Here is a 14,493-nt window from a genome sequence, read left to right on the forward strand (position 1 = left end):
ACCATTCAGCATTTCATGCTTCCTGTAAAGCAGCTACAAATGTTTCAGATACAAGAAATAAACACTTACCTTTCTTGCATGGGTGGAAGTTGTATCCAGCTATTAAATCGGGGATCATATCGGCTGACAAAATTTGTACTGTGTTTTCCTGTAAAATATATTTGAGACACTTAAACTTAGATTCCTTTGTTGTGTTGCACATTTAATAGTCTTTTATCAGTTGCCTCTGTCTCAGGTTTAACGAACAGATGAATTAAGTAGAGGGACCATCTAACATGGTATGAGAAGTAATAAGTCAGTAGAAAAATAATGTGCCACTTTAAATGCTTTTCTTTTTTCCTCTCTTCTCTGCCTTTTTTAAATGAGTCAAAATAAAAATAAATCCATCTTAATAATAAAAGCAAGTATGTTTATCAAACCACTTTATCCCAAAGTGAGGGTAAAAATTTCCGTTTTTTTTTTTAATGATCCAAGAATTCTAGCAGTGATAGAGTTCACTCCCTGTCCATGGAAATAATAGCAATCACTACCATAAGAGTTTGAATTAGGAAATCAGTTTTAGTCTATGTCATGTAAGTTGTGTCTGCATACCGGGGAAAGCACAGTTCCTGTGAAGTATCACAGGAACGTGAGCTGAATGGGATACACAAGTCCTCGGAGCTGGTTAACCACCTTATCCTCTCTATTGAGCCTAAGAAGCACAGTAATGCCTCAACTTATTGAAATGAATCTTACTTTACATACAGATTGACAACAAAGCAAGAAATGGAAGGAAAAAAGAGTGTATTCTATTTTCTGTGTAGCACCTGAGACGACAATCATTTAAAACACTTGAGGTCTTAATTCTAAAAGTCTGCTATTGTTTATGTGCATGTAACTAAACATTGAAATACCGGTACCAAACTTCACCACAGGAATAAACAAAAGTGTGTGTGTGTGTGTGTGTGTGTGTGTGTGTGTGTACACAATTATTAACTGCAGAAATGTATACTGAGTGTCTACTATGTGTCTTATGTGTTCTAGGTTCTGGAAATATGTTGGTAAATGAGAAAGGCAAAGTCCCGGTTCTCGTAAATAAATACACAAATATATAATGTATTATCAAGTAGAGATGAATTTTCTTCATTTTTATAAAGAAAAACAAAGCAGGGATTGACAGAGGGGAGGCCAGTTTAAGTAGAATGGCAGCAGATGTCTTTTGCAAGCCATGCAGGTATCTGCAGAATGAGCCTCCCAGGCAGTGGGGCAGGCGAGTGTAAAGTCTGGGGGCTGGCCATGAGTTCAAAACCAGCAAGAATGCTGGGGTGCTTTGGACAAGAGTCAAAGAGGTGTCACGGTCCAGAACACAGTGTGCCTTGGGGACTACTGTAAGAGTGTGAATTTTGTCATAAAAACAATAGGAAGCCATGGGCGTGTTTGGAGCAAGCAAGAAACATAGTCTAATTTATCTCTTACAAAGATCACTCTAAGTGCTGTGCAAAGACTAGACTATAGAGGGGCCATTCTGGAAGCAGGGGTCCATTAGGAGGCCATTACAATAGTCCAGGCAAGAGATGATGGTGCCTTCAATGAAGGTGTAGGTGGTGAGATATAATCAGCTGTGGGATGTATTGTATGGGAAGAGCCAATAAAATTTTCTGATGCATTGAATATTGGAATGACAAAAAAATAAGTAATTAAGATGGTTGCCAGGTTTTTAGCCTGAGTAATTGGATAGAAGGTCATTCGATTTGCTGAGGTGGGAAAGACCAGGCAGGAGTAGTTTGGGGGTTGGGGAGAGAAGTCATGAGTTCTGTTTTAGACTTAGCTTTGAGAGGCCCGAAGGATCTCAAAGCGGAAGTGTCTGGTAGGCCACTGGCTAAATGAGGCTGCAGGTACTATTCTGGAGTCATTATTCCAGAGATACTTAATATCATAGAACAGAATGAAAGTCTTTAGGAGTATGGAAGAGAAGGTATGGAAATGCAAGATCATCAGTCCTGGGAATGATGCCTGGGGTAGAAGAAGAGAAATCAGCAAAGGAAAGCAACTATCAGAGATATGAGGAAAAGGGTGGTATTTTGGAAGCCATGCCAAATAGTGTTTCAAAAAGAAGAGTGAACATCTGAGAACTAACCAAAAGATTTGACAACATGGAGGTTGGTGGTGGCCTTGACAAGGGTTGCGTCAGTAGATGAGTGAGGAATGAAAGCCTGAGTGTGGACTCCTCAAGAGAGACTAAGAGGTAAGAATACAGAGACAAGAGGATAGGGAATAATTTGGACTTTTGCCATTAAAAGAAGAAGATTATAGCTGGAGGATGAAGCATTGAGAAAAGGATTTTCTTTTGTTTTTTAAGTTAGGAAGTACTACAAAGTCCTTGAGCAGGCAAAAGGGAATGAAGACAAGGCCTAAGATTGGAGCAGAAACAGTAATATGAAAAAAGAGAAAATATATTGGTAGCCATGGATATAAGTGAATAGATTTGGTAGTAACAAGAAGAAAATTTTTATCTTCTGATTGCTTTTATTTTCATTGAACTAAGAAGCAAGGCCAACCACTGAGAATGAGGAGGGAGGTTTAGGAATAAAAGGCACTTGAAGAGAGAGAAGGTGTGAAATAGTTAACTTGGTGGGTGGGAGAGTGTATTGACCAAGGAAATTTAGTGGAGTTGGCTAGTAGGCAGCATGGTTCATTCGTAGCCAATGTGGCTGTGTGGTTTTCTATATACTGTTTCCCTGAAAATAAGACCCGGCAGGACAATTAGCTCTAATGCATCTTTTGGAGTAAAAATTAATATAAGACCCAGTCTTATTTTACTATAAGACCAGGTCTACAATATAATGTAATGTAATGTAATGTAATATAGTATAATATAATACAATATAATACAGGGTCTTATATTAATTTTTGCTCCAAAAGACTCATTAGAGCTGATTGTCCGGCTAGGTCTTATTTTTGGGGAAACACGGTATACATTTAGTTGCCCAGAGGCAGAGGAGAGTTGGGTTTCATTAAGATCAGGGCTTTAGCAGACAAATACAATAGAAAGAGTGATGGACAAATATAGTAGAAAGAGAGGTACCTGCAGTGTGATTATAGGGATGGGCAATAGAATCTAAGCTCGGTAAGAAGGGAAGTAAAGACACAAGGGGATGATGGATAGTGAAAAAGTGGTAGGGTCAAGCCAAGGAGGTGACATTACTAGGAAAACTGTGAATAGCTTTCACAAAAGGGGGCAGCAGGTGTTGTAATCCAATAATGTGAAGAATGAGGAGTTGGAAAACCCAGTCCCCATTAGAGGGAGTGGCTGGGAAAATAGTACTCTTAGACTACAGACAGGTTTTGATTAGGAAAGAGGTTGAGAAACCATTCAGAAGAGAGTTTTAAGGACTATAAGGATTTAAGGATTTTGTTGATGTGATATCATGAGTTCCAAAGACCATTTGGGAGGGTTTGGATGGTCTGCACAGGTGGTAAATTAACTTTTATTTGGGGATGTACAGGAAGAGTTAAGAGTTCTAGGAGTAAGAATGAGCCCAAAGACTTGGATTCCACAAACAGAGCCTCCAACTCAAGGAATAATTATGTCTAGAGTTGGTTTATAAGGGAGTCTTCGCAGAATTTGCAATCATTTCCTTGTAAAAAAATATACCATTATTGATGGGTTCCAAGGTTAATTCCAAGACGTATACGAAGATGAATGCTGTTAATAGGAATATAGAACATGCCCACCTTGTATAAGAATGTTTCTCTATGAAATTTGGTTTAGAATTTCCATTTGGAAGAAGACATCTGCCTCCTCTTGGCAACAGGGCAGAGTGCCTTCACATGCTGAGCATTGGTGGTAGGAGCTAGAATGTTTGCCTCTGGTTGTAATGGTAGTGGCATTCACTCAGAGAAAAGGCTATGCAGCAGCTGGTGGGATATGCATGTGAGATAAAGAAAGAGCTTCCAGAGGAAGGGTCAATGGTGCCAAAAAGGGGCAAGGATGGAGGACTGGGGAGATAAAAATAAGGAAGCCATTCTGGAGTTGGTAAAGGATGTGTAGGGGGGATAATAAAGGAAGGAATTAGTGTGTTGAAGTGAGATAAAATTGAATTATTCACTCCGTCCTTGTGGCTTCTATTGAGACTGTTTAGCAGCTTGAGAGTGGTGGCCATACGCAAGGCAATTTTGGATAACGTTTTACTCTTAGTTTTTTCTCATCTTTTCCATTTTTTTCTAATTCTTCTTCCACTTTTCTTTTTGTGATGATGCCATTGTTGACTATCACTTAGATGACAGGTAAAATGAAGCAAAGGGTGGCAGTTTTCAGCCAGTGGTGGAAGGGAAGGAAATGGGAAGGAAAGGAAATCCCTGTAAGCAATTATTTTGGGAGTCAGTCATCAGTAAGTGACAATTGTCAATTGGTCCTCTGTAAGTTGGGGCACTGACAGAATATGTCCACATGTATTAGAATATTACAATGCATTCCTATCATTAATGACATAAAGGAAGTTAATAGTTATAGTTAAGTCGAAAAAATATGTTTTTTTTGGTATATGGAAATATGCTTATATTTGCAAATTTGTATTTCATTAAAGGACATGCATCTCAGGCACCATTTTCAGAACTAATGGTTAACTTAAGAAGATTTCATCTTTGGAGCTGACATACACATGATATTTGAACCCATGGTTTTTAATTTTTCCTCCTTGCCAGAAATCAAATTAAAGCATGCTATATATTATTACAGGATTATAATTCTTTATAAGTTTTGGTATCAATTGCTTATTTTTTGATTGAATGAAGTATTATAACATAAAAATCCCATATCTTTGAGATGATTAATTCCCTTCATGGTTTTCTAAATGGGTAACGATGTAGAGTTCCTTGTTAGCGAGTGAAAGCCACTTTCCATTGTGATACAATGCTGACCTAATTTCATAAGATCAATGGCAGAAACATGACTGTTAGTTAATATCTAACCAAATACATATGTTTTTCTGAGGAGGCAGTATATATAGTGGTTAAAGACTGAGGCTCTGGATTCAGACAGACCTATGTCGGGATCAGCTCAGCTTCTTGCAAGCTGTGTGTCCTAGCAAGTTATTTGACCTCTTCATGCTTTGTCTTCTCATAGTAGAACTACAGCCATCACGAAATAGGCCTCACAAGATACTTATGAGGGTTAAATGAAGTGAGGAAGTGAACGCTTAGCACAGTTCCTGGAAAAAATGAGTACTCAATAAATACTACTGCTAATACCAAAAAAGTCAGGTATGGTTGACCAGTGGATGGAATGTGAAGCTAGCTGGAAAATGCTGAAGGGATTGTGGTGAATGTGTGTTTTTGTTCCGAGCCCAGGTCCCTTTACCAGACTGGTGCACCCGTTCCCTCCATGCTGTCCGTTTGTGTGCTCATGGCCACAGCTGCTCGTTCTCTGGAGAACTGCCCTCCTGAACAGGCCACCTCACGGCCTGTCCTCACCCCAATCTGGGGGAAGTTCTCAGCCGATGAGATGGTGGTACAGAAGACCCGCCTCCTTGTCTCACAGAGTAACAGTTCTCTATTTAGGAGAGCCAATCAGTGGTTCCTCAGCACTTCCCCAGATCTATACTGAATGGCTTCACATGCCAAACAAGTCAGGGACAGAATGACTCAGCTTTGCAGGTGGAACTCCCAACGTTTTTAAAAGGGTCATAAAAAGAGAATAAACTGCCAGGCCCATATTGAGAATAAAAGTAAAATTAAAATACAGTAAATAAGGTTATACTAAAATTCAATTCTGAGCCTCCTAGTGACTAAAACAAAAGAGAAGAGACACATTAAATCAAGTTAATAATAATTTTCAAAAGCGCCTCAGTACTTTGGTTTGACAAGAATGTGTCATGTAGGTCTTCACATGGCGAATGTTGGGTGGTGATGGTACAAGGTGTCCCTGCAGGAAATGCAGTGCTGTGTTTCTATGGCCTTTTCTTACAGCATATTCATTGAGGGCTTTCAACCAAATTGCTGTTCTTTTCTGGGGTGGGGGGAGGCAAATCAGTGAAGAACAATGGCGCAGTTTTATGGGAGTCTGAATTAACTCCAAGAAAAAAATCTTGATTCTCTAGACTAGAGGAAGGAATATGTCCATTAAACTCTTCCCTTAATTCCCCTACCCAATTCTTTCAGTTGTGTGTTTGAAAGAAGTGGAACAGGAAGCAATTATAGGTTATTTGGGGGGTGTTGATGAAGGTCTGTCTCATAGGAACGGGAGGTTCATAGTGCTTTGTGAAAACTGAGTTATGGCACCAAAACTGGTATTTTGACAGAGGCCTATTCCACCTGGGAAGAGAGGTGGGCTGAGAGAGCACCTCATCAGAAAGATGACTTTCTAGCCTTATCTTGTCATGTGTTAGTTTTAATCTGGCCTTCAACATGATGATTCTGCAGATTCTTTTTTATAAATCTTTTTTTTTAGATTAAATTTATTCAGGTGATATTAGTTAATAAAATGATGTAAGTTTCAAGAATGCAGATTCTTTGCTTCGATAAACTTGACTGTGCACTGCATGTATGTTTACTTACAAATGCTGTTTTCAGTTGAAATCATGTCTAAGGAAGGACAGGTTAAACAGTAAATGGGTTGTTTGCAGGGGATTTTATACAGGCCAGGTTGTTGTTTTTTTTGTGTGTAACATATCAAATCCACCACTGCACAGATAAGTTAGAGGAGAGGTATTAAACATCATTTTTGCTCTCATTCCAAATCTGTTTCTGGCAACCCCCAGGAACTGTTTCCTGTCCAACACTGAAAGATATAAACCAACAAAGCTGCAGGTCTTGAGAAAGAATGTCCCCCTCGCTTCAAAGAAATGTTTTTGGAGGGTGGCCTGGGTTGTTTTGCTTTAAGATTTTCTAGAGTGAACAGATGTAACAATTTTCTATAATTTGCCTTGGTACAGATGCTGAAAGAGAGCATTCACAATAAAATATATGCAGTATATGTAATTTCAGCTGGATGTTCTGGGGTTTTAAAGTAAAAATGTGTACCTGCAAGCTGTTTTATAGTTTCTCAGTCATAATTATCTCTGTTACACAGAAGGCGACAACTGCAACTCCTCCTTCATGTACAAGCTTTCCAAAAATATCTTGATAATTTTGCGTACTCTGCAAGGCACAGTGTTCTCCCTGTGTTTTGGCTTGCGAAGTGTGTTAAAGTGTTTTATTTCTCTTTGCAATAAATTTATGCAGTAATCACATCAACAGGAAGGATGCTGGATGATCTGTGGAAGAAGCCCTTGCAAAAGGTGAGGCAACTAGAATGGGTCTCAAGAAAGAAGTGCTGCAAAAGAACTTCAGCGAAGGTTATGCATAGCGCCACTGAAGATAATGCTTGTTTATAGAAACTGCCTTATTATACCGATAAAACGAGAGAAAAGTGGTGGCAAAGGTGGTAAGAATGCTTAATAGCTACAGCTTGCCACCCTCTAGGGAGTCCGTGCATGTGTCTTGCGGCATTTCTCAGGGGATGGATAAGGAGAGGGGCTGGGGCATCACTGCGAAGCTAAATCCCCAGACAGTCGATGAATGAACGCTCTACTGCATAGTCCTCTGCTAGGTCAGTGATTGACCTTCCCTCCAATTGTCAGCCCAATTCACTAACTACTTCATGTGTCCCTGCTCTGCAGAAATGTACTTTCCACAGTAATTACAGAATGCATGGCCTTTCATTGCATGCGTGCTTGTGGAGCAGCTACTATTATGTTGTTCAATAGTTACCATTAGGGTTCCATTGGTCCTCTCCGCCCAACACAAACAAGAAGTTCTCTACCTCCACAACGCAGTGGTGGGCACTGTTGTATGGCATAACTGGAATTAAGAAGAGAAAAAAAAAAGAGGCATGAAATTTTCCATCTCAGGACTTGCCCCTTGGCTCACTAGTTAATTGCTTTCACCAAAGTGTATAAAAATGCGAGACAAAGTCAGAAGGAAGAAGAGAGCCTAAGCAGCAGAGCGGGGCTCCCACCAATCCACAGTGGCTTGGTGGTGTGTTCCCAGCTATTGCAAACCCAACCCCTTTTGATTAATTTTACATAATGTTATTCCACAAATTAGTCAGGAACAACCTGTCACGCTGCTTTTGATTCTTAAGTTCTTCTCACTTGCCTGATGGTGGGGATCTCATTCTAAAACAATGACTGACACTCCCAAATGGTCAGGGCTGGGGGGTTACTTCTCGGAAGAAATAACCCTGCATGCAGTTGGAGCCAATAAGATGCTCTGCCCAAACATGGTTTGCTGCCAATCTTTCCATAAACAGACTCAGGGCGTTTGGTAGCTTTCTATTCCACAACAATGAGCAAGCTGAATTTCCATACAGTTTTAAGTTTTTAAATTAAGGTCCTGCTGATTTAATGCCTTCTCCAAATGTATACGCTTAATTTCCTGTACAATGTCATTAGAAGCACAATCACACATTTTCCATCTATCTGCTTAGGAGCTCTTCTGTAACAAAGATAAAAACTGCCAGAAACATCACAAATATTCATTCCCCTCGTCGCGCCCTTCGCTCTGCCCCAGTGTGGTGGCTGCAAGGAGGGGGTGTTCAGAAACCCACTAAAACCAAGTTCCTCTGTCTTTGTTCTCATTTACATTTTCTTTTGGGAGCTACGCACAACCAGAATAGGACGTCTCCCTCACCTCGTGTGCAGTAGTACAGTGTTAGTCTCTGCTATTCTACTATCATACGGTAAACGTAAACATACACAGCATTAGTTATGGCACATGCAGTGGTTTGGGCCCAGGGACACCAGTAGGAAAAATGATGTCCTTGTTCAGCTCATCATATGGGCACCTTAAATCTAGGTGAGGACAAATGGGGAGGTGATGTGCATGCTCAGGCAGGGAACTTATTGCTTGACACGGATCAACAGAGCACTTAAGAAACCAGTGCAGTGGGAAATCAATATGAGCCAGGGCCAGCTCTTACTTTGTGCTCTTTTTCCAATGGGGAGAGAGAAAGGCAAAGAGAAAGAGAGAGAGAGCACCTATCTTATATCCGACTCATTTTGAGTGATATATGCATCTCTCATTTCACTTTTTAAATTATTATCTTTTAAAATTTTCCTCAGAATACACGTGTGCTGGCTAAGATATGTAAATAAAAATAATAAGAAACAGGCACAGCTTTGAAGCCTATAAGAGGTTGGAAACCGATAAGAGACCTATTTGCAGCTCCTGACAGAGCAAATCGGATCATTGAAGCTTTTTACCAAAATATTTTAGGAGTTTTGATTATTTTCTCTTATAGTTTTACTGTCACTAGTCATGGTTTTGGAACTTATATCCACAAGGGGAAAGGCACTCGTATGTAAACGCCTGATTTGGGGGAGAATGCAGAAATCGGGTGTGCCGTGGATTTGTGAGATCCATTAATTAGGTCAATTGACTTAAGGAATCATCTTCGGAATGTCCTTTCTCCCTCAACCCTCAGGTATTCGCGTTGGGAAACGCTTTTAAACCATAAAGATCCTGCAGGCTTCACTTCTCACTGTCCATTGGGGCAGAACATATGCTGGGTTCATTGAACAACTTAGATCAAATGTGTTTTGAACACTTTTTTTTCTAATTAACTCATCATTGTTTGGATTATGATGATGGTTCCAAAATACCAAAACCAAAACTATGCCAGCAATGTATTATGTGTTTCGGGAGCAGCCTGGTGCTACTCCAGTTCATCATAATGTCATCTGGTCAGTGTAAACTTACAGCATTGATTGTCATCTGTACACATCTATTCACATGAGATATGAATGTAAGAACAGAGGCCATCCACTATAACCAACTTACTTTATGACTGCCATTCGTCCAGCATTTATTTTAAATTTTTGGTCCATTCAACACCCAAATTGAATAAATAATGAATAATTGTATTACATTCTTTTTAACTGGAAGTTCAGGTTTATAATAAAGCACAATCTCTGAAAATGTAACACTAGTGTTTTGTTCTTGCCATTTATTTGCTCCCATTCAGGCAAGCAAAAATTAAGTGAAGGAAATAATACACAATTTATTCTTAAGCCTCTTTTTCATTTGATTACTCCTATTGTAAGGCGTTATGCAAACAAATGAAACTATTGCATTGAGCTAACTATTGAAACCTTCAAAATAAGAAAGGTCTTTGAAGTTCTAATATAAAGGCTCCTTGAAGGGATTCTCATTCATCTACACGTATTTACTCTTGTTTTTAAACCTTGTCTGTTACATTTTTTTGGCTGAGTATTGTAGTATTCTCATTCCTGAATTGTTGTCTTTTTTGAATTATTACCATGAATCGAGAGGCTATAAATACACACAAAAGCTCTTCGTAATTATTCTGAATGTAAAAGTCTCCTCATTTATTAGAAAAAAAATCTATATAAAATCAATGCTTGAGTTCTGCAAAAGATCTAATTTCTTTGACTTCTGAGGGAAAGTAGAATACATAGGGCAGTGAGCAAGGGCAAACATCTGTTTAAGATGGAATTGGGTACTGCAGTTATTATCTTTTAAATAACAAAGAATCCATGCCTGACCCTTTCTAGCTTTCTCTGGAGGTGGACACCGGCTGCACCCTCCCAGCAGGTAGTGGAGGAGAAGTTTGTTCTCCACGTTCATATGCAGCCCAGTGTGAGTTTTTAGCGTGTCAGTCAGTGAGTTAGAGGGAACGGGTAAAGAGAAGCTAATCGGGATGTGATGAGATTAAAGGCTGTCTAATTTTACAGCAACGGTGATCCATCAGCCACTGTGAAAGTGACAGTGGAAATGAATGATGGAGACAGGCAGGTGGGGCTGTACATTTCACTGATTTATCCTCAAATGCACTGGGCCTTATTTTATTGAGTGCACATGACCGCATTTATCATGACTGTCATCTAAACCCACTTCCCTCCATTTAAAAAGGTCACTTTACTCAGAGGGAGCAGGAGAGAGGCACTTTCAAATCAGATTTAAAATCTAATAACACGTGTTTATAAGGCCCTTTGTGAGAATTCTCAACTTTATTAAACAAACTATAAGTACTAGAAGGAAAGTGGGACAAAGCCAGAAAATTGAAAGCGAAGAAACATTTGGCTGTCTGAGGGAATACACTCATTTGGTCTCCAAGTTTGAAGCAATTTGTACCATTTTGCCTTTCCCACTCCAAACACCTAATATTCTCTTCTAGCTTGGGAAATTAAATAAAGCATTTACAATTAATATTTTTAATGAAGAAAGTAAGAAGCAGGTAATACTATAAAATAAACTTGGAGAAAATATGAAATCACAGTATTTACTTTGTATAATGGCTAACCATCAAACACTTAATAGATGTTTGCAATTATTACAAGTTGAATCTCTGCCACAATTCACTTATATACCTATTAATTGTTTTCCCATAACTTTAAGGACATAAAAATCTTAGTTACACAGTCTTTTACACCTCCTGTACCAGTGCAATAAAATGTCCTGGAATGTTATACACAAAATTAGTCTTTGTGGATAAAAAGAAAGTCAAATGCTCAAAATATTTTGTGTTACTTTTCTCAGTATAGCCACCATTTACCAAATATTTACTATGTGTCAGGCACTGTGCATATATAAATATCATATTTATATACAGGTATCTATATTATATCTCTGAAAATATATAATAACAGCATTTATGTTTTGTTCTTGCCATTCATTTGCTCCTATTCAGGCAAGCAGAAATGAAATGAAGAAAATAATATATGATTGTGTAATACATGATAAAATATAACACATGATAAATATACCTATATTTACCTATATCTTTCATTTAATAAACCAACTACAAGGGAGGTGTCAATCATCCATTTTATTTCTTTAAGAAACACTGAGGTTTTTAAGAGGTTAAGTTACTCGTTGAAGGTCATATTCAGCTAATGAATGGCACAGAGAATTCAAACACAGGGATATCTGGATCCCAACCCACGCTCTTATCCATTTCACTCTACTGATTTTCAATAGGTATGTTCATCCAACCAGCAAGTAATTACTGACTACCTGTGTCTTCAATGATGGTGTTCCTGAAATTTCTGTATAAATTTTTTGTATTAAATCATATTTTAAATGTTTATTATTTTCATATTTAAAGGAATCCTAGTTAAAGCAAGTGTGTACACCTTTAAAGTTTTTTCTATAAATCTAGATATCCAGACAGTGAGTTTTCTTAAAGTAGGATACATTTGTTTGATGGAGCCAGAAAAACACCGAGTAAATCATCCAGTGAAGGATGGGTAAAGTCTATTTGCAGAGGGTTTTTACTTTATTTGTTTTAAAACATGAAGGCATATTTCAACATTGCAAGCAGATTCAAATATCTTGGGCACAGAGACCCTTTTCTTGGCATATAGAATGTGCAGGGAGCTTATTGTATTTATGAAGGCCTTATTCTGCTAGAGATCCACGTTACTGCTTCCTCTCATATTTTACATCTAAGGAATGTATCCCTCTTCCATTGGAAAGTATAGATATCCTTCATAATCACAAATTTTCATGAACATCCAAACAAGAGATTGCATAAGGCTATGCTAAGTTTCAAGAATTGCTAAATAAATGGTTATGAAGTGTTTATCATTTGGATGTAAGATTTACAAGGGCCTTGATTTCCTTTTGGCGTTAAATACATAAACTTGCAAAACCGTCAAATAGGACATACTTCTTAATTTATTTGAAAGGTATTTAACATCCATGGTAAAACGTATATAATAAAAAAATAATGAGATACAGGTCCAGTCAGCTTTTCTCCTATCCTGATGCTCAGCCTCAGAGCTCCGTACTACAGAGACCATCTCTGTCACCGTGTTCTTGGATTTTCCTTCCAGAGAGAATGTATATGTATAAGTCATTTTCTTTAGTACAGATGGCAGCAGTGTTCCATGGGCACACTATGTAGTACTTTGCTTTTCTGTACTCAAGACTACATTCATTTATTCATGCCCCACCAATCAAATGTTTGTTCAGCTGCTACTCTATGCCAGACAGTGTTCTACCTGCTGGGGAGGTCATGACGAACAGCATCTAGGAACATTCTAGACAGGGGAAGCCCATAGTAAACATACACAAATACACAAATAAATAGGCACCTTTGTTTCAAGTGACAAGTGCAATAAGAAAGCAAAACAAGGTCAGAGGATAGGGAAGGACAGGGTGAGGGCTTTGTGTGTGATCAGGGAAGGCCTCTGTGAGTGGATGGCTTTTGAGGAGAGAACTGGCTGAAGTGAGCCATGCAGGATGTAGCTGCAGGAACAGCAAGCGCAAAGAGCACGAGTTACACGTGTGGAGTGTATCAAGAACAGCAAGAAGACTAGGAACAGACCTGAGATAAGGTCTAGGAGGGAGACCCAGGGCAGATCGGGTGTGACAGTGCAGTCTTGGTCAGAGGACACCCCTTGGATTGTCTAACACCTCATTCTTTTTTAACAGCCACACAGTGTTCACTTTGAAGCGTATCCTATGATGTCTTCCATTCCCTTCTGAAGGCCACCTATTAATTCATTCAACAAAGTTTACTAAACACTCATTAGGTACACTTTTCTGGTTGCTGATAAAACAGCAGGGAACTATGCTCTTGTAGTGCTTACATTACAGGGGAAAGAAGAACATAAACAAATACTACATAATGCATAGGAACATAGCCAGGTGGTGACAGATATATAAAGAGAAATAAAATGAGATGATGTTTTAGAGAGAGAGTGCCTGGTTACTACTCTAGTTGCGGTGATCAGGGAAGGCCGCACTAGAGAATGACACTTAAGGTAGAATTTGAAATGTAAGAAAGAGCCATCTTTAGAAAACAAGGGGAAGGAATTCATGCAGAGACCTTGAAGCATGAATGAGCTGGATGGGCCCGAGATGCTGAGAGAAAAACTCCGTGTCTGGAGCACAAAGAGGCACGAGAGGAAGTCAGGATGGGGACAGAGGCTGGGTAGGTTGGTCTTTATAAATTAGGATAAGTGGTGTGAATTTTGTTCTTAGCTTGATGGAAAGACATTGGAGGGGTTTTAAGCAGCAGAATGACATAATCTGATTTATGTTTTAAAAATATTGCTCTGGCTACTATGGATGCTGTGGGAGTAGAAGAGGGAAGAGAAAGATCAAATAGGGTGGTCTAGATGATGGATGATGGCGGTTTGGCCACGAAGGGGTGCTAAGGATGGAGAGAAATAAACATGTGTTGACAGCTGCCCCCATTACAAATGGTGCTCTGCTGAGTATCCTTGTAGGTACACAACACACAGACACAGGAGTTTATCTGCAGGATTAATTCCCCCAAGTGAAATTTCCGGGCCAAAGGATGGGTGAATTTTACATTTTGATGGATATCATCACATTGTACTCCTTTTTGCATTTGTATCTTTGCCAATATGGTAGGTAAACAACTGGTATCTAGTTAAAATCGAAATCTGCATTTAATTATGATAGAAGTTGAGCATCTTTTCATATGTTTAAAATCTATTTGCATTTTATACATTTTTCTGCTGGAGTTTGATTTCTTGGTAT

The 14,493-nt window shown here is 38.9% G+C and overlaps 1 protein-coding gene across 1 annotated transcript in view; it reads right to left on the reverse strand.

Moving 5' to 3' along the window:
• Positions 1 to 14,493, reverse strand: part of KLHL14 (kelch like family member 14) — a 96,630-nt gene that overhangs the window by 14,641 nt on the left and 67,496 nt on the right. Inside the window, exons 3-4 of the mRNA XM_033135638.1 lie at positions 7,729 to 7,818; positions 70 to 148 (exon numbers count right to left, since the gene is read on the reverse strand). Of these exons, the coding sequence (XP_032991529.1) occupies positions 70 to 148; positions 7,729 to 7,818 (169 nt within the window). The remainder of the gene's footprint in view (positions 1 to 69; positions 149 to 7,728; positions 7,819 to 14,493) is intronic.

The sequence above is a fragment of the Rhinolophus ferrumequinum genome, chromosome 19, assembly GCF_004115265.2.
Source record: "Rhinolophus ferrumequinum isolate MPI-CBG mRhiFer1 chromosome 19, mRhiFer1_v1.p, whole genome shotgun sequence".
In the NCBI taxonomy this organism is placed as follows: domain Eukaryota; kingdom Metazoa; phylum Chordata; class Mammalia; order Chiroptera; family Rhinolophidae; genus Rhinolophus; species Rhinolophus ferrumequinum.